At 41.7% G+C, this 18,124-nt stretch overlaps 3 protein-coding genes across 7 annotated transcripts; 1 reads left to right on the forward strand and 2 right to left on the reverse strand.

Moving 5' to 3' along the window:
- Nucleotides 1-267: 267 nt before the first annotated feature.
- LOC109153825 lies at nucleotides 268-1,906 on the reverse strand. The gene is made up of 2 exons (XM_019301697.1): nucleotides 940-1,906; nucleotides 268-806 (listed from the first exon to the last, which is right to left on the reverse strand). Exons 1-2 carry the CDS (start codon nucleotides 1,904-1,906, stop codon nucleotides 268-270), a joined length of 1,506 nt encoding a protein of 501 aa, XP_019157242.1.
- Nucleotides 1,907-4,870: 2,964 nt separating this feature from the next.
- Nucleotides 4,871-11,417, forward strand: LOC109153826. Its single transcript, XM_019301698.1, has 6 exons — nucleotides 4,871-4,974; nucleotides 9,458-9,752; nucleotides 9,914-10,210; nucleotides 10,312-10,725; nucleotides 10,779-10,920; nucleotides 11,002-11,417. Exons 1-6 carry the CDS (start codon nucleotides 4,871-4,873, stop codon nucleotides 11,415-11,417), a joined length of 1,668 nt encoding a protein of 555 aa, XP_019157243.1.
- Nucleotides 11,418-11,876: 459 nt separating this feature from the next.
- LOC109153843 (mannose-1-phosphate guanylyltransferase 1-like) lies at nucleotides 11,877-16,729 on the reverse strand. Of its 5 annotated transcripts, none has more exons than XM_019301722.1 (5): nucleotides 16,436-16,729; nucleotides 13,475-13,604; nucleotides 13,254-13,316; nucleotides 12,922-13,161; nucleotides 11,877-12,818 (listed from the first exon to the last, which is right to left on the reverse strand). In XM_019301722.1, the coding sequence occupies exons 2-5, from the start codon at nucleotides 13,583-13,585 to the stop codon at nucleotides 12,147-12,149; spliced, it is 1,086 nt and encodes a 361-aa protein (XP_019157267.1). In that variant the 5' UTR covers nucleotides 13,586-13,604; nucleotides 16,436-16,729; the 3' UTR covers nucleotides 11,877-12,146. The 5 variants fall into 5 exon arrangements, with proteins under 5 accessions (XP_019157267.1, XP_019157266.1, XP_019157264.1 ...); XM_019301721.1 differs by having other exon boundaries at nucleotides 13,475-13,601; nucleotides 16,426-16,729; XM_019301719.1 differs by having other exon boundaries at nucleotides 16,426-16,729.
- Nucleotides 16,730-18,124: the final 1,395 nt, after the last annotated feature.

Here is an 18,124-nt window from a genome sequence, read left to right on the forward strand (position 1 = left end):
GGATCTACAGCTAACTTGTGGCAGATTACAGTTCGGTCAATCCCAGGCATATCTTCAGGCCCCCATGCAAATATATCAGCGAATTCCCGGAGGATCGCCAACACTTCCAGTCGTAATTCAGGGGTGAGGGCCCGACCGATCTTTATCTTCCTCTCTGGTCGCTCCTTACAAAGGAACCTCCTCTATTTCCTCAGAGGGCTCGGGTTGTTCCTTCTGATCTTTGACAGCTTCCGAAGAACTGGCATCACGCCGATTGACGGCCCGGGATTAACATTTTCTCGCCGATTGCACGTCACCTCGTAAAACTCCAACACCGGCCAGGGTTGGGAACTTCATGCATAAGTGAGGCATTGATATGATCCCGCCGATCCTCATAATGGTCGGTCGGCCCAAGATGACATTGTGAACACAATGAAGGTTGACCACCACAAATTCCAACTCTGTCTTTATTGATCTTGGTGGGGTTCCAAGCTCAACCGGGAGCACGATTTTTCCCTCAGGGCGAATGGTAGTCCCGGTAAATCCTAACAAGGGCATGCCGACCTGAATCAGCTCTCGCTTGTCCAATTTTAGCTTCCCAAACACGTCCAAATAAAGGACGTTCACACTGCTCCGGTTGTCCACCATTACTCTTTGGACATCGGTTTCCATAATATCAATCGTGACAACAAGGGATTCCATCCCATTGTCTCCACTTTCCGGCTGGTCTTTAAGAGAGAAGGTTATTAGTTCTATCTTTTGCCTCTTACCGGTTTCCCGGGAGTCGACGATCGCGACCGGGCAACTTTCCCGAGCCTGGGAAGCATCTTCCAAATCCCCAAATATAACATAGATGGTCTTTGGATGTTGATCGTCCACCCGACGGGGGATCGGGATCTCTTCGGTCTTGATCCGATCGGTCAGAACGATGATGAGACCGTCTGTGATCTTTTCTTTCACCCGGTTTTTTATTCTTTTCTCTCCTGCCAACACACTTATCCAACTTCCCCGATTGGAGTAAATCTTCCAGCAGCTGCTTTAAATGCGTGTATTCCTCTGTGTCATGCCTAGCACATCGATGATAAGCGCAATGTTTCGACTTATCCTTCCCATCCAGCCCGGGATGAGGTAGACGAATAAGATTAGAGGACTGGGCGTATTGCATGGCCTCCGCTGCAGATCGGTTTAAGGCCATAAACTCTCCCGGCCGTGTTCGGGGTCGGGGATGATCTTCACCCGACCGATGATCCGCCCGACCGGAAGGCTTTCGGGATGACGTGCCAACCTCTTGCGATCTCTTGACGGCATTGGCCTCACCAGCGTTAGCATAATCCGTCACTCTACGGAGGGCTTCTTCATAAGTAGCAGGCGGATGGAGTATAAAATCCTGGTATAGATAACCAGCTCGAAGAGAAATGTGCAACATGTGAATGGCCGTCAGGTCGTCCATTGGCTCGACCTCCCTGACCGCCGCCTTCCACTTGACTAGAAATTCGGTAAAGCTTTCTCCTTCTAGGTGCTTAGCCCTCTCAAGATAAATGTAAGGCTTCCGGATAACTTTGGAAGTGATAATCTTTCGCATGAACTTGGTCGCCAAACTGGCGAAATCAGATATGGATCCCGGTTGCAAGGTCCTGAACCACTCGGCCGCTCGACTAGAAAGCGTCGAGTAGAAGGCTCGGCACATCACGACGTCAGTCGCTCCCATCATCATCATATTTCCATAGTAAGTGTTGACGTGCACCTCCGGGTCTGTCCGGCCGTCATATTCTTTGTTTCCGGGGATTCGCAAATCAAGTAGGTAGGGTTGAGCCATGATCTCCGCCGTCAAGGGTGTCCGCAATAATGAAGCGGTATGATCGGGAGGAGGCCTTGAGGCGTGCTCGTTCTGCCAGCGAGTAAATTCTGCGCGAAGATCGTTTAACATTCCTCGGGTCTCGTCTTGGTCGACCGTGCGGGCCGGTTCCCGAGCCCGGCGTCGTCGATGCGCTTGAGGCCCATTGTGTCCTGACGATCCCAATTGACTGGCCGCTCGCATGGGAGAATCAACCAAGCGCGTGTTCGGATCCTGCGGTCCCAATCTTTACCTCATTGCTGGTCGGAGCCGCTCGAATGCCATCGCCCGGTTGGCTTCTATCTCAGGGTCTTCAGCCACCTGAGCGTGTGTTTCCGGCTGAACATGTGGAGCCTACCGTGGTTCCTCCATGACCTCAGCCCCCTGCGACCCCAACCTCGAACGATCCGAGCGTCTAGCCCGGGGAGCGGGCTGAAGCTCCGGCTCAGTCAGCATGGTCGGGTAGTTCGGGGGAGCGGAAGCTGGAGCCGTGTACGCAGGCATAAATTGCGGATAACCGGTTGGTGGTGGATAATACATTTGTGTCCCATGACAACACCCATATTAAGGAGGTGGAACCGGATATGGATAACTCTCCGGGAACGGATATTGTTGCCCGGGCGTTGGATACACTGGTTGAATATAATTAACCGGGTTCGGGCCCGCCGATCGTGGTGGTGATAGGTTGAGGTTCAGGTCAACTGTCTGACCTTGATACTGTGTACGTTGGTGGTCGGATGAACTTGCTGCGTCCGCTTGCTCATCCTCGGGTGCTTGGTACATGAACGGAAACATGGTGATAAGAAGGATATGGTACTCGTTTACGATAGCTTTCGTACCTGGTCCCCACGGACGGCGCCAAAATGAAAGTACTAATTCCATGTGTTAAGCAGTCCAAGTACTTAAAGGAGATCAAATAATAACAAATAGAGCTATTTTATTGATCAAGAAGGACCTAATATAATCTAAGTGATTATCCCGAGAGCCGACTGACTGCGGTCGGGCAGCTCTGTAGATAATTTATCAATCGTCCAAAAGTCCCTCTCACTGTAGCCGCCGTGGGTATTTATAGCCTCTAGGCCGGAGACACATCTCCGGCCGGCCGGCATGTAACCCACGTAGCCTCCACGCGTCTTCACCCGGCAAGCCCTCTCTGTCAACGTGTAACACTGCCACGTGCCTCTTCTCGAGATCCTTGACTCTTCGTAAGATAAGGCCCACCGAACGGCTGATAAAACCCTGGTCGGGAAGTCCGCCGGTCGGGTCCGACCGTCACTCCTTTAAGAATGTCCGACCTGTAAAACCTGCACAAAGAACGAGAAAATCCGAGTTGTGTCGGTCGGGATATATCCTACCATATATATATATATATATATATATATATATATATATATATATATATATATATATATATATATATATATATAATGATAATCCTTATTTAGAAATCAAACCAACAATAAACACTGAGTTTGGTCGGTACTCAATCTACACCCTCAAATAGTGATTACTATTTCCTTTCACCCAAAAAAAAAAAAACAAAAAATAATAATAACAACAACAACAACAACAACAACAACAACAAAACTAGCAAGAACATATTATGCTACACATGAAATAAAATTCTTGTCCGAATTTAAAGTTACATATGTGGATAAAGGTGTTGTGTTGGTTTGGCTAAGGAACAATTTTTTTTTTTTAAATCAATCAAATTTATTTCAAAATATATTTATATTTTATAAGAAAAGAAAAAGTGAAATTTGGTAAAAGTAATAGAATCATGTATTCTACTATACATTTTTTTATACGCACGATGCACGTCGCACGTTCTCTCTCCCTAAGATAAGGGTTTCTCCCTCCCAAGATATATAATGGGGTGTTTCCATGCATGTCCGATCATGATCTATTCTCTTTGTTTACGATTATTCTATACTCACTGTGTACGATTGTCCTGTTCTGTCTACTCTGTCTGCGCGTCAACATGGACGATATCACTAACCGATGGTCCGACATCACGCTGGAGGACGAGGAGAGTGGCATACCGCCAGTGGAGGGAGTCGATCCGCCTGTAACAAATGAGGAGAGGGCGTGTTCTCTCGTCGGCCGGTTTCTTACAGATCGGGCGGTGAAGTTTGACACCATGAAGAGGGTGATGGCGGCGTCCTGGAGACCTGCGAAGGGAGTCAAGGTGGTGGAGGTTCAGACCAACCTATTCCTCTTTGAATTTTACCTGGAGTCAGATGCGCGATTCGTTCTCGAACAAGGGCCCTGGGCTTTTGAGAATTCATCGTTGGTGTGTGCCATGCTAGAAGCCATAGACATTCCAGCGTCGGTGGCTTTGTTTGAACTGCCGATATGGGTGCAGGTTTACGACCTACCATATGGCTACACGGCGGATCCCATCCTCGAATAGATCGGCAATTACGTCAGCCGTTTCAAGAAACTGGATGCGGTGAACACGGGACTAGGCAGAAGCTTTTTCCAAATTCGAGTGGCTTTAGATGTACACAAACCGGTGAAACGTAGAATGAAACTCATACGCCGTGACGGTATGTGGTCCTGGATCTTTTTTAAATATGAGCGTTTACATCGATTCTGCTTTTATTGTGGCATTCTTAGCCACATTGATCGCTTCTGTGCTCTCGTGAGGGAGGCAGTTGTTGAACCCGACACATTCTCATTGGGAGTTGTATGAGGGCGGGCAGTGGCAGGGATGGAAGGGAGGTTGGAGACCAGTGGCTGGTCACGAGTTTGAAAACTAGGAGGGGTGAACGGGAAGGTAGGTGTGGTATTGGGGTGTTCGGGCAGTGATAAAGGGGCTGGTGAGGAAGAAGCCGGTGTCTCGTTGGCGTCGGGGAGATGGGGAACCACAGGCAGATGTGGTTATGGGGGATAGTGGTCTTTCATTGTTTTGGCGGGTCCTAAGGCTCAGGACCGCCGTGCCCAATGAGTGTGTTGAGTTGGAACTACCGTGGCTTGGGTAATCCACGGACAGTTCGGGAGGTTGCGGCTCTTGCCGCCGTTAAGAAACCCGACTTTATTTACTTAATGGAAACAATGGTAAACAGAGATCATGCAGAAAGACTGAGGGTGAAACTAGGATTTGAGGGTTTATTTCATGTAGATAATGTGGGACGGAGTGGGGGTTTTGCACTGTTGTGGTTTACGAATAATATGGCGAGTCTGTTAAGCTATAGTAAGAATCATATTGATTTAGAGGTGAGGGGGAGGAGAGATGGGGGCTAACTTGCTATTATGGGTTCCCGGACAGGGGACGGAGAAGAGAGGCTTGGCAGCTGTTAAGAAGTTTGGGTGGTAGATCAAGGTTGTCGTGGGTCATGGTGGGGGATTTCAATTATTTAGAATCCCAGGCGGAGAAGAGGGGGGTAGACCACATCCCGTGGGCCTGTTACAGGGGTTTTCGGAAACTTTGGAGTATTGTGGATTGAGTAGTTTGCCCACGTTGGGATATCCTTTCACATGGGGGCGGGGGAAGGGGACTGTTGTAACACCCCGTGTTACGGCCTCTAACCCAGACTAATTATTTAATTGCTTGCCATTAAAAGAGATTTAAATTCCCTTAATTAATTAAGAAGGGGTCCACCATGGATCATGGACCCTTATCTCTAAACCAAAACCTTAGTCCTATAAGGAATAGAATAAGTGAATCCTTACCTTTCAAACCTTAGTTAGGACTCTTAAATATATATAAGGACCTAGGAGGCACCTACAAATCCCACCACAATAGATTCCACCACACAAGAATTCCCAAGAATTTCCCTACCACCAAACGTAGGAGAAATCACGAAGAGGAGATCTTAGAGAAAGAACCTTAGTAGCCAAGGATTCTACTTAAGGCTAAGAGGTAACCCATGTCTCAACAAAACCTATTTTCCTTGCTATAATCTTCTTCATTGGCTCCTTGATATATGATTCTGTGCTTGCGTCTTGATAAGGCTTTGCCTGAGATTGATATGGTGTTTATGAGATAATCTTGGTGTTTATGAGATAATCTTGATGTTTATGGGATGATCTTGATGTTTATGTGTTAATCTTGATACTTATGTGATAATCTTGATGTTCTTGATTCTAAGATAAATTATATAAGTGATCTTGTGTTTTAATTATGACTAGAGCCCTAGGGTTAAAACGTGGATTTCGTGTTGTGTTATTCCTGGTATGTTTGGGTGGGATTTTGCATGTTCGGGTGTTGAGTCTTGGCATGTTTAGGAGTCGTGTTAGAATGTATTTGGTGGGGTTCTTGATTTTAATCCGTTACTTGATTACGTGGTGTCGTCGTTTGTGTTTAAATGTGTCTGGACATGGTTTCGGGTTCCACGAGGGATCCCGGGACCAATTTATTACATAGGAGTCAGTGGGGGGTAAGTGGGGGCAGGGGTACCCGCCACCTACCCGCTGCCCAACGCCTCTTGCCAGCGGGCAGCCGGCGGGCAGGCGACTGCCCGTCGGGCACCCGCTGCCTTGTGACTCGCCGCCGGCGGGTAGCCCTCCACCCGCTGGAATTTCGGTGTGAGTCACGATGTTTTCCCCCGTTTAATGTGTCCCCGCGTCCCATTGTACCCCGTTTGTCGTATATGAGTCTAGTTGATGTATCGGGTACCATTCTTAGGATGGAAGAGTCTTATGTATTGCATGCTAGTCGAATTGGTATTCCGTTGGCCTAGGAGGAAGGTGCATGACCCCTTAGGCGTGTCTCGAGTAGTTTAATGTGGTTGGCCACGCATAAGTTATATAAGGATAAGTGTTCCCCAATGATTCCCCCCTCCTTATGTGTTAATGTGGGTTGCATGTGCTTGGCTTATGTGTTAATTGTGCATGATACCCCAATTGGTTGCAATCAATTGGCTATATAGGCAGTTAGATGGGTTGAGAACCATCGGGTGTTATATATATATATATATATATATATATATATATATATATATATATATATATATATATATATATACTAGTTTTTTACGCGCATTGCGCGATTGGGATAATGTCCAATGCCTTTTTTTTTAAATAAGTACTATAAAGTATATTAAGGCAGGATTATATTGAAATTGTTCATGCATAGATAATTGAAGGTTGAATTTGCGTATTTAAATAGGTAATTCTTCTCCCAAAGGTTGAGTCCCCAACCCCAAGGTCCCCCACACTCCGACCCGACAGAGCATTGTGGGAAGTTGTAAATCACGGTGACTCAATGGTTCAGCAGACAGGGCCAAATGCTGATACACACAAGGAATCTGCCCACTTTGGACATAATTCCCGCACTGCAGCCGCCGAGGTTCAAACCTTCGTCTCTTCTTCCAAATACTACCCACTAAACCATTGAGCTAAGCCCGTGCAGGTTAAATAGGTAATTCTAAGTTTACAAATGCAAGATAATATAGTCAAGATTGATTATAATTGTCAATAAAATAATTGTATAGGTATGGTTGAAACCAAATACGGGACATAAGGGAGAACAAATAAAAATTAGGACATAAAATATTAAATATATACTAATATTGTTTGAGGAGATTCCGACATTAGGATTTGTGGTTAAGTTCTATTAAGACTTTAATATTAGAATTAGATTAATGGTGTAGTTATAATTCTATATTAGACTTTAATATTAGAATTAGACTAACGGTGAATTAACGGAAAAGCTAAATGGATAATCATATAATTAAGGATAAATTAGAAAATCTTAAAAGAAAAAATTAAAACCTGAACAATATGAACCATTCATTTTATTTAATAATTTGGCAGTCATTTTTTCTACCCAATGTTAATAATTAAATAAATTCGCTGGTCAAATCCGCTAGTATAATCCGCTAACGCTAACCGCTAACTGCTGATTGTCAAACAAGGACATTGCGAGGTAGTTCTCACTTCAATTTATTGTGTGATTTGAATACTCTCGTTGTCACAAAATCTCTCAAGTAGTTAATATGATTGGCTTTATTAATTATATTTTTTTTAATTTTTTCATGGTATTAATAAAATACTTGGCAAATAAATATATAGCATTATTTTGTATTATAACTTTGATATTTAATTAGAAAAATAGTGCACAAAAAAGATAATAGATAATGTAGTGAATATAATCAATTGATGAATTTGAATGTAAAAATTTTTACATTTGAGAAAAATAAAGACAATATAACTAATGAAAATATTTCTTTTAATTAATTTATTGATAATTAATAAATTTTTTTCAATGAATAAAGACATTGTAAGGATAATGTAGCGAATATAATCAATTAATAAATTTGAATATAAAGAATTTTTATATTGAAGAAAAATAAAGACAATATAACTAATAAAATTATTTCTCTTATTTAATTGATTGATAATGAATAATTTTTTTTTTTTGAATAAAGGCATTGTGGACACATAATTCTAAATTAAAGAAATGCATATGTATTATTTTTTGTTGTAACTACTAAATTATTATTTATATAATTTAATAAGAGTAAAATAGAGTACTAATTATGCCAACTTTGATTGGGATGAGGTTCGAACCTAAGACCTTTTTTTATTGAAATCAATGAGTAAATTAACGGTGACTTTGATTGGGATGAGGCTCGAACCTAAGACCTTTTTTTATTGAAATCAATGAGTAAGTTAACGGTGAACTAACGGCAATTCTTAAAATTTTAACGAAATTAGTAACGGTGTGTGGGTATTTTAGGAAATTTTAGTGTAAAATTTAAACCTGATCAATCTTTTAATTAATCTGAGCCATTCATTTGATTAAAATATGTGACCGCCATTTTTTCTACCCATTATAGGCCTAACTCTCTTGGGCTCTTATTAGTATACTAGATATATATATATATATATATATATATATATATATATATATATATATATAGGGTTGCGGTCCATAATCTGGTTGCGATCAGATATACATAATCATCGGGCTGCGGTCCACCGTTTAGTTGCGATCAAACGTTATGATATAATGAGCTGCGGTTCATCGATTGGTTGCGATCAATCTCCTTGTGCTGCGGTATAGGCAGGGTGCTTCGGGGCCATGCCAGAGCTATATGCACTAACACTTCGTGTATGGGCACGTGAAGGGTCCTGCGGCACCATCAAATGTATAAACGTGATTTATCGTGGTTGATTGAATACTGATATGATTGATATGGAATAGTCTTGTGACCTTAGGGTGCATGCTAGAATCTTTATGTGTGTGATTAATTATATTGAATGTGCCTACCTTTGCTTGATTGAGTCTATCCTCGATTTTAAACTAGAGTTTCATAAGTATATTTGTATTCCGGCTTCAAAATGATTTTCCATATATATATCTACCTATATTGTATTTAACGCGTTGGAGTGGGTTACCATCATTATTCGCTGAACAGATATATTTAGCTTTTTGGCACAGATGAGTAGCTCCGGGGCGCGCTAGTTGGACCCGTGGACCTAGCTAGATTAGTTCTTTTATCGGCCTACGTGCATTGATGTTGTACTATGACATTGATTTGGATTTTTGTTGTTCAGAAAGTTTAGCCTGTGCATCTGAATTCTCCAGCTCAGATGTGGCATAGCTCCCCAACAATTATGTTTAGTTATGCTCTGTTTGGGATTTAGTAATAGAATTGCCTTTATTTCATAAGCATTAAAAGTTTTAAAATTTAGGGGTGTTACAATTGTGGACTGGATAGAAGAGCGGTTGGATAGGGTGGTGGCCAATGGGGAGTGGAGGGGTCTTCATGAGGGAGCTCGGGTCTATTGTTTAGAAACCGATATGTTCGATCATGCTGCGCTATTTTTGGATGTGTATGAAACTCGAGAGGTGAGGAGACATAAGGGTTTCAGGTTTGAAAATGCCTGGTTACTGGACGAGGAATGTGGAGGGGTGGTGAGGGAGGCCTGGGGTGAAACAGGGAATAGGAGTTTACATGAGAAACTAGCCTTGTGTGGGGAGCGTCTGGTGAGTTGGGGGTGGGGGGTGGGAGGGAACGGTGCCATCGGTTTGGCAAGAGGATTGAGGTGATACGACGTCAGTTGAGGCCACTCAGGGGTTGAACAGGGGCTCGAGAGTTGGGGGTTTTTAACCAGTTAAATGACGAATTACAGTTATTGTTGAAGCAGGAGGATATGTACTGGAAACAAAGGGCCAAACAGCACTGGCTGAGGGAGGGGGACAGGAACACCAGGTGTTTCCATCTTTCTGTGTCTAATAGAAAGAGGAAGAATCGTTCGCTAAAACTCAGGGATGGGGAGGGTAGCTGGGTGGAAGGTCAAGAGCTGGATTCCTTGGTGGTGCGTTATTATGAGGGGATTTTCACATCTGGGGGTTGCCGTGGTGCCAATTTTTTTGACAACCTTCGGCTACGTGTGACAGGGGATATGAATATAGAGCTATTACGGCCGTTTAGGGCGGAGGAGGTGCGTGAGGCGATTTTTGCTATGGCTTCGGATAAGGCCCCTGGTCCGGATGGTATGAACCCGGGATTCTTTCATAATTTTTGGGGGGGGTGGTGTGGAAGGATGTAACTGAATTTTTCTTGGGATGCCTCGAAACGGGTCAATTTCCTTCGGAACTAAACACGACGAACATTGTTCTCATTCCGAAAAAGAAGGTCCCCGAGTTGGTTTCTGATCTCAGACCCATTGCCTTGTGTAATGTGGTTTACAAGGTAATGGCTAAGATGTTGGCTAACCGGATGAAGAATCTGCTCAAACACATTGTCTCGAAGTCCGAGAGTGCGTTCTTACCGGGGAGGCTGATTACTGATAACATCTTGGTGGCGGCGGAGGTGAGGCACTATTTACGCAGGAAAACGACGGGGGAGGTTGGGTGGGCAGCATTGAAGTTAGACATGGCCAAGGCATACGACAAAATGGAGTGGGAGTTTCTCAACCGCATGTTATTGGGTTTGGGGTTTGGGGTTTGGGGAGAGGTGGGTGCAACTCATAATGTTATGTGTGACTACGGTCAAATATAACATCACAGTCAATGGTAATGTGGTTGGGGAGGTGGTTCCGACGAGGGGGCTCAGGCAGGGTGATCCTCTTTCACCTTACTTGTTCATTCTTTGTGTCGAGGGCTTATCCTTACTGCTACAGCGGGTCCAGGACAGAGGAGGGATACATGGGTGCAGGGTAGTGAGGGGGGCGGCGCCGGTGTCTCATCTCTTTTTTGCTGACGACAGTTTGCTGTTCTTTAAGGTGAACAGTCAGGAAGCGGAGGTGTTTGCGGGAGTATGAAGAGTTGTCTGGCCAATCGGTTAACTTTGAAAAATCCAACATCAGTTTTAGCCGGAACACGATGGTTGAAACCAGGACGCAGGTGGCGAATCTTTTGGGGGTAAATCAGGCGGATGATATTAGCCGGTACCTGGGGTTACCTTCCGTAGTGGGGAGAAACCGGAGGGCGGTTTTCGCTTACTTTGAGGAGAAGCTTGTCAGCCGGATCGGTGCATGGAATAAAAAATTCTTGTCCCAGGCGGGAAAAGAGATTCTCCTAAAAACGGTGGCGCAGGCCATGCCGTTGTATGCCATGTCGTTATACCCTGCACCACAGAGCACACAGCATTGTGCGCCTCGCGCCTCTCAAAACGACGTCGTTTTGTTAAGTTGTGTAGGAAGTTGACGCAATTATGTACATTATGGTATACAATTATGTACATTTTTTTATACAATTATGTACATCCGAAACAATGAATTTATGTGTATTGTGTTAAGAGTTTATGTGTATTATGTTAAGAGTTTATGTGTATTATGTTAAAAGTTTAGGTGTATTATGTTAGATTATGTGTATTGTCTTTTCAAAAAAGAGTATGTGTATTTTGTTATACAATTATGTACATTCTTTTATACAATTATGATAATTATGTACATTTTTAAAACATGAGATTTTATAATAAAATAAAAATAAAAAATAAAATAAAAATTAACAGCCAACACCTGGAAAGAAAAATTTGTAAAAAAAAAAAAAAAAAAAAAACGACGTCGTAATGCAATGCACACCCTGGTACACGATATAAATTGCCGCTAACAACTATTTACCAAACACTCTATCAATTTGAAAAAATAAAAATCAGGAGTTTAGTAGTGAAAATGTCCCTTTAAGTTTGCAGTCTTCACTCCCAGACCAGATAAAAGAAAAGGGACGCGAAAACGATTCATTTCTATAAATACATACAAACTACACATTTCAAAAATCAAAACCAACAAGCCAGCCATGGACTATACTTCTCAACCCACTTTTACAACAAAATGAACAACATCAAGAAATATTCAGAACAACTGAGAAAATGAAGTAATCCAAAAAAACAGAACCAGGGTGGTGTTTTATATATAATGAAAGATGATGGATGATTCACATTACGATCTCTGGGTTCAAGATGCTGGATTTGATTTCTTTGTGGGGGAGAACTACACCTCCATTGCTGTAAATCTCGTCGCAGATATGCACATCCTCTCCGAGAATGGTCATGTTCTCCACCCGAGCCCACTGCCCAACGGTGGAATGCCAACCGATAATGCTGCTTGAAATGCACGTGTGCTTCTTGATTCGCACCCCGCGCATGACAGTGCAGCGAGAGAGCCTAACCCCTGACTCAATCACACAGCCTGGACCTATAGCAACGTCTGGTCCTATCAAGCATCCCTCTTCGATTTTGGCAGTCTCGTCCACTAGGACATTTCCAACGATGTGAGCTCCAGAAGCCAGTTTAGGTGAAGATTTCTTCCTCAGAGATTCGAGGTAGAGTCTCAGGCCAGTGATGTAATCCCTTGGCTGTCCTATGTCCATCCAGAAACCTGGCAAGACCATGGCATAGAGTTTATTCTCGGCTGCAATTTTGGGGAACACTTCTTTCTCAATCGACGTTGGTTTCAACTCAATTTGGTCTAGGACTGAAGGGTTAAGTAGGTAAATCCCAGCATTGATCTTGTTGCCCACAAATATCTTTGGCTTCTCCACAAACCTCTCTACTTTCCCAGTGGATTCTTCCATCACAACAACACCATACTTAGAAGGTTCATCCACCTATTTCAATAAATGAGTATAATTTTTCACATTAAATGCTAAATAAGTTCCAATCATCCAAATAAAATATCTAAGCAAAAGGGGTATGCAATTGGGGATTTACCTTGGTTACCATTATAGAAGCCTCTCCTCCATGGGATTTATGAAATTCAATCATCTCTTTGAAAGGATATTCACTGATAACATCACTATTTAGCACAAAAAATGGCTCACCAGAATCATCTATCAGTTTATCCCTAGCCAAAGCAAGGGGACCAGCAGTACCAAGTGGCTCAGTCTCTTGTGAGCACATAATCTTGATTTCAAGCTTTGTTTCAAATTCTTTCAAGAAGTTCATCATCACCTGCAATATAAAGATGATGTAGCATTAGTTTATTCCCCATTTTATATCATCCATTGAATGAAGCCACCTATAGACATCAAAGAAAAGTTGACCTCTGGCTGGTAGTTGATAGCCAGGACCACTTCAGTCACTCCAACAGCCCTAAGAGCCTCAATCTGATAATAAGAAAAAATGGTTAGTTACCCAGAAAGCATAATATTTGGAAACAGGAAAAAGAAAAACAAAAAAAACAGACGGTTTCATTTAGAAATTAGAAAACTTTTATAACATGACTGAAGATGGATCCAGAGAAACAGCATATCCATGAAAGTACCTGATGCAAAATCATGGGTTTGTTTGCAAATTCAACAAGTGGTTTTGGGACACTGAGAGTCAATGGCCTCAACCGAGTGCCAAATCCTCCAACAAGAATAAGTGCCCTCATTCTCAGATCTATGCTTCTGCTGATAAAGATGGATCACAATTTCAGTATAATATAATAAGATATATAGAATGAAACAAAGAGCACACTTCGAAATGGGCTCTCTTCAATCAATATTTATCCTAGCAGCAAGGAAGAAAGATGCACAGTTACGGAACTATGCATTGACATCTGTAAACGAGAAATAAAGATCTACGGCTTGATCTCTTTTCTTACGGCAAGTATGTTGCTCATTCATTGACACATCACATATGCACAGTTGCACGATACTTTGGTGGTGGGGGAGCGGTGGAGTGAACGTCTAAAATGGAAATAGCCACAAAGTAAAGCGAAGAAACGGCCTAACGCATTATCTGGAAAAGGAACAAGTTCTAGCTAATAGACAGGCTGGAACCTCTAATGGAGTGACAACTACATGGCTTTTCATATACAATCCGGATTACGATCTTGTTAAAAATAGAAATGAGAAGTTACATAGAGTCACGTATCAAAAGTGAAAAATTAGAACCTAATTGAATGTCATTTGCAAGGTGTTGCAGAAGTTTTCTAGTACTTATTAGATCCCAAAAATATTCAAATGCCATCTTCAAACTGCATAGCTTTAAAACAATGTTCTTATCATCTATATCCAACTGAGATCACCCATCACCCTCTCCTACCTATCTATCCTCACCTAGAAAAGAAAGACTATAAGTTTTCCCTCTACTGGGCATTTCTAAATGATGGGATAATGGGCCCAACTAGCCCAGATACTCAGATAGAGTATCGCAGCCCAGTCTAAGTATCTCAGTTTAGCCTAGGTGCACTGAGATCCAACTCAAAAGCCCAATCTAGGCACCTTGTATTTGACCAGAGGTTGCAGCCCGTGAAATTCAGCCCAAATGGTGGCCTTGGTCTAACTCAAAGAACTCAACCAGGAAAAGGCATTTGGTGAAGGATGTTACAAGAATACCAACATTCATACCACTAACATCTGTAATGGTCATGGCACTCATGAGGAGGTAGTGGAAGACATGCTCCAACTACCTGCTGAACTCTTGCTAGGGGAAGTTTAACAATCAATGACTCATGCTATAAATGGAAGGGAGATGCATAGAACTAGATACATCCATTCCATTACAGATACTCGCATACTCACTTAGCTTGCAATCTTGCATAAAGTCTTTTTAATAGTTGATACTCTCTTCAATAAAAATAAATCTTATTTACAATTTCCCTAAGTGAATTTGATACTATCATTTAACACCACCTATAGGGAGCTAATTAAAAAGTTCATATGCCTTTAACAATAATCATAAAACACAGTACATGCAAAGGAAAACCTAATGACACATTGGTGGGTACAGACAATGGTCAATCCCAAGGAACAAGCATTTAGGTGACTTGCATGAGCAACTTAGCCAAAGTCAAGGGGGAGGCTCCTGAGACCAAAGACATAGCCCATGGGGTGTGTGGGTGGGGGAGACGGGGGAAGGAGGAGAGAGAGAAAGAAGGAAAGAAGAAAGAAAAGGAAGAAAAAAAAAAAAAAAAAGAGGAAAATAAGAAGTCATCAGAACTAAGGGCAACCTGATGGGGTTCAGTGGAGTTGCAAAATATTATCTACTTCCTTGCTCTGGCTAGCGTAGGTTATCATGGCCCAATCTAAGTATCTAAGTTGGACCATAGTGCGCTTGAAACTCTCTTAAATGCCCAATCTAGGCACATTGGATCTGACCAAAGGTTGTGGCCCATGAAAGTCAGTCCAAGCAGTGGTCTCAATCTAGCTCAGAGGACTCAACCCAAGAATGGCGTTTGGCAAAGAATCAAGAATGTTACAAGAATACCAAAAGTTGTCCACAAATCATCTGTATCACTAGGAGGTAGTGGAGGATGTGTTCCAACTACCTGTTGAACTCTTGCCAAGGCAGTGTAACAGTCAAGGACACATGCTATAAATGGAGGGGAGATACATAGAACTAGATACGTTCATTCCACTACATATACTCTTTTACTCACTTAGCTCACCTTAAGCAGTGTGTAACAATTGAAAACTCTCTTCAATAAATATAAATCTTATTTATAATTTCCCCCAAGTGAGTATAACTATAACTAAAGAATTGACTTTTGTTGTGCAAGTAAATAAGGACTAGAAAAATAAAAGTAAAGAAACATGCAGCACGACGGAGAACCTTCAAATTACATATACTATTAGCCAGTTCTTAAATATCAACAGTATGTGGAATATGTATCTATCTTATGATAGGTACAAAGATTTGCTGTTCTAGTAAGAGATGTGCTTAAAACCACAAAATGAAAGCTAAACTAAACCTCATTGATCTAAATATCATGACAACTAACCAAGCACAGTTTTGTTTGGACAGCATTTGTAATCGCAGATGAAATGAAAGATTTTCAGGACCACACAGCAAAAGAACAAATCCAGTCCTCAAAGAAAGGACTGCTGGAGTTTCCTTCAACAAAATTTTATAACAAAGGGTCATTGTTTTTATTTTTGAATTTTAGTATCTACCTAAAACAAAGAAAAAATCCATGGCCGAAATGGAAGCAAGATACGTCATTTCCTAAGGAGACAAAATAAAATGGAGAAACACAAAGAATATGACTGAATTATATGAAACCTAAACTATTTCTGCTTGGAACTAAACAAAAAAATTCCAGAATTCACTAAAAGAGCAACAAAATGGTAAACGGAATCAAAATTGAATCTGCATTGTAACAATTCTCAAACAAAATCAACAAAATTCTGAAAAATAAAAAAAAAAAAAAAAAATCCATGTTTGTCACGATTCGAATTCAGATCCAAATTGAAATCCATAATGAGAGAAATGATAAAGATAATTCACCTCCGGTTACCTACCAATCTAGCCTAGAGGAGTGAATGCCACCGACTTGAGGAACGAACCGACTAAAAGTCAGGTCCGAGTTAGGAGCTTTTCCCTCGCTTTTGAGACACCACAGACGACTGTTTGGGATGTCGCCGGAGTCTCCGTGCTTATGTGGATGCGATGCTCGTCGGAAGTGAAAAGCATGTATACGTGGAGAGTATAAGTATGCATTTATATATATGTATGTATTCTGTATGTATAGGTAACAGAAACGGGATCGTCAGATTGACTTCGGGTCGGCGGGTTTGAAAATCGGGCTCCTATTTTACCGGGCAAGAAAACTGATTTACGTCTACTTGAGTTTAGGCTTTCCCATCCGAGTAGTTATATCTATGTACTAAGGTTCACCTTGCAATGTGGATCTTAGTTTTACACGATATTTAAATTGTGTATTTTTAATATTAAAATTATAAAATTTTAGAATATAAATTGTGTTTTTAAGTCAAAACACATAATACAATATATGGTCATTAAATTCTAATATGTTAATATTGTGTGATTAGAATATTTAAAAAGAATTTGGGAATATAAAATAAGGTAATAAATTACACATGTTCCTAGTTTACAAATTGTGAATTTTTAAAAGATAATTATAAACATTTAGTATGTAAATTGTGAACATTTGGACATGGGTCCATAGAATAATTTTATCCAATAATAATATTGAAAAAATATATATATAAATAAATTAAAGGATGTGAAGACAAATTATTATGTGGACCCGGGTCCAAAATATACAATTTACATACTAAATGTTCACAATTTACCTTTTAAAAATTCACAAATTGTGATTGATGGTTTTAGGGTTTTCGGGCCCAAGGAGGTCCAACACAACCTTTGGCTGGTGGGTGCACCTTTCAGTAAAATGTATGCCTGTCTCAGAGATAATGCGAGTACTCGGAATCTTTTTGGTATTCTCCCCCTCTGGGTGTTCAATCGTCTCCCCTTTTACAAGAATGGAGGAGCCTTTATATAGTGGCTCCTCCTCTACCGACTTGAAGGCCTTTAATGGCCGACTTCAAGGCTAATTAAGATACGGAGCTGTTGGACGCCATTACTCGGTCGGCCAACGGCTCTCCCAGGCTTGTAACGGCCCGACCGAGTCCTGCTTTCAATGTCTTAACGGCTCCCTTTTAAACGAACCTCTTCAATGCTCTCAACGGCTCCTTGAGCCGAGTCCTTTCCTGGGCTTGGGCCTCGGTCGACTCCTTGTCTCGGCCTAAGCTCCTACTGGACTCCTCTTAGCAGCTCGGAACTGGGCCCCGTGCTTGGGCCTGGGCCGACTCCCGGACTCGGCCCAATTGCTCTTCGGGCTCCTCTCGACGCTGGCCCACTTCTCCTATCTATTTTCTTTGGGCCCCTATCTCTTGGGCCGGGGTCCTCACCCCATCAGTGATGACCCTGTATTGTATATACAAATTTTCAAAATTTAGAAACACAATTTATATTCTAGAAGTTCACAATTTCAATACTAAAAATACGCAATTTAGGATCATGATCCACCTTGTCGTGGTATAACAACTTATTATTATACATGTAGATCATGAATTCAATATTTGTCAACATCATATCAGTCAAACCCTTTACACATGGTGGGGATCAAAATGGAACATATTATTTCATAGAACAAAAATTACTATTTTCCCCTAATTTAATT

Source organism: Ipomoea nil, unplaced genomic scaffold, assembly GCF_001879475.1.
Source record: "Ipomoea nil cultivar Tokyo-kokei standard unplaced genomic scaffold, Asagao_1.1 scaffold2545, whole genome shotgun sequence".
Classification (NCBI taxonomy): Eukaryota; Viridiplantae; Streptophyta; class Magnoliopsida; order Solanales; family Convolvulaceae; genus Ipomoea; species Ipomoea nil.

Excerpts from the sequence above, each read along its gene's own strand:
- LOC109153826 (XM_019301698.1), top strand. The coding sequence starts at position 4,871 with ATGGTAAACAGAGATCATGCAGAAAGACTGAGGGTGAAACTAGGATTT. Across the intron at positions 10,211-10,311 it reads GGCCGTTTAGGGCGGAGGAG|GATGTAACTGAATTTTTCTT; the intron begins GTGCGTGAGGCG and ends GTGGTGTGGAAG. Across the intron at positions 10,921-11,001 it reads GACAGAGGAGGGATACATGG|TCAGGAAGCGGAGGTGTTTG; the intron begins GTGCAGGGTAGT and ends TAAGGTGAACAG.
- LOC109153843 (XM_019301722.1), bottom strand. The coding sequence starts at position 13,585 with ATGAGGGCACTTATTCTTGTTGGAGGATTTGGCACTCGGTTGAGGCCA. Across the intron at positions 13,317-13,474 it reads AACCCATGATTTTGCATCAG|ATTGAGGCTCTTAGGGCTGT; the intron begins GTACTTTCATGG and ends TCTTATTATCAG. Across the intron at positions 13,162-13,253 it reads CTATCAACTACCAGCCAGAG|GTGATGATGAACTTCTTGAA; the intron begins GTCAACTTTTCT and ends TTTATATTGCAG.
- LOC109153825 (XM_019301697.1), bottom strand. The coding sequence starts at position 1,906 with ATGTTAAACGATCTTCGCGCAGAATTTACTCGCTGGCAGAACGAGCAC. Across the intron at positions 807-939 it reads AGAAAAGAATAAAAAACCGG|ATGCTTCCCAGGCTCGGGAA; the intron begins GTGAAAGAAAAG and ends GGGATTTGGAAG.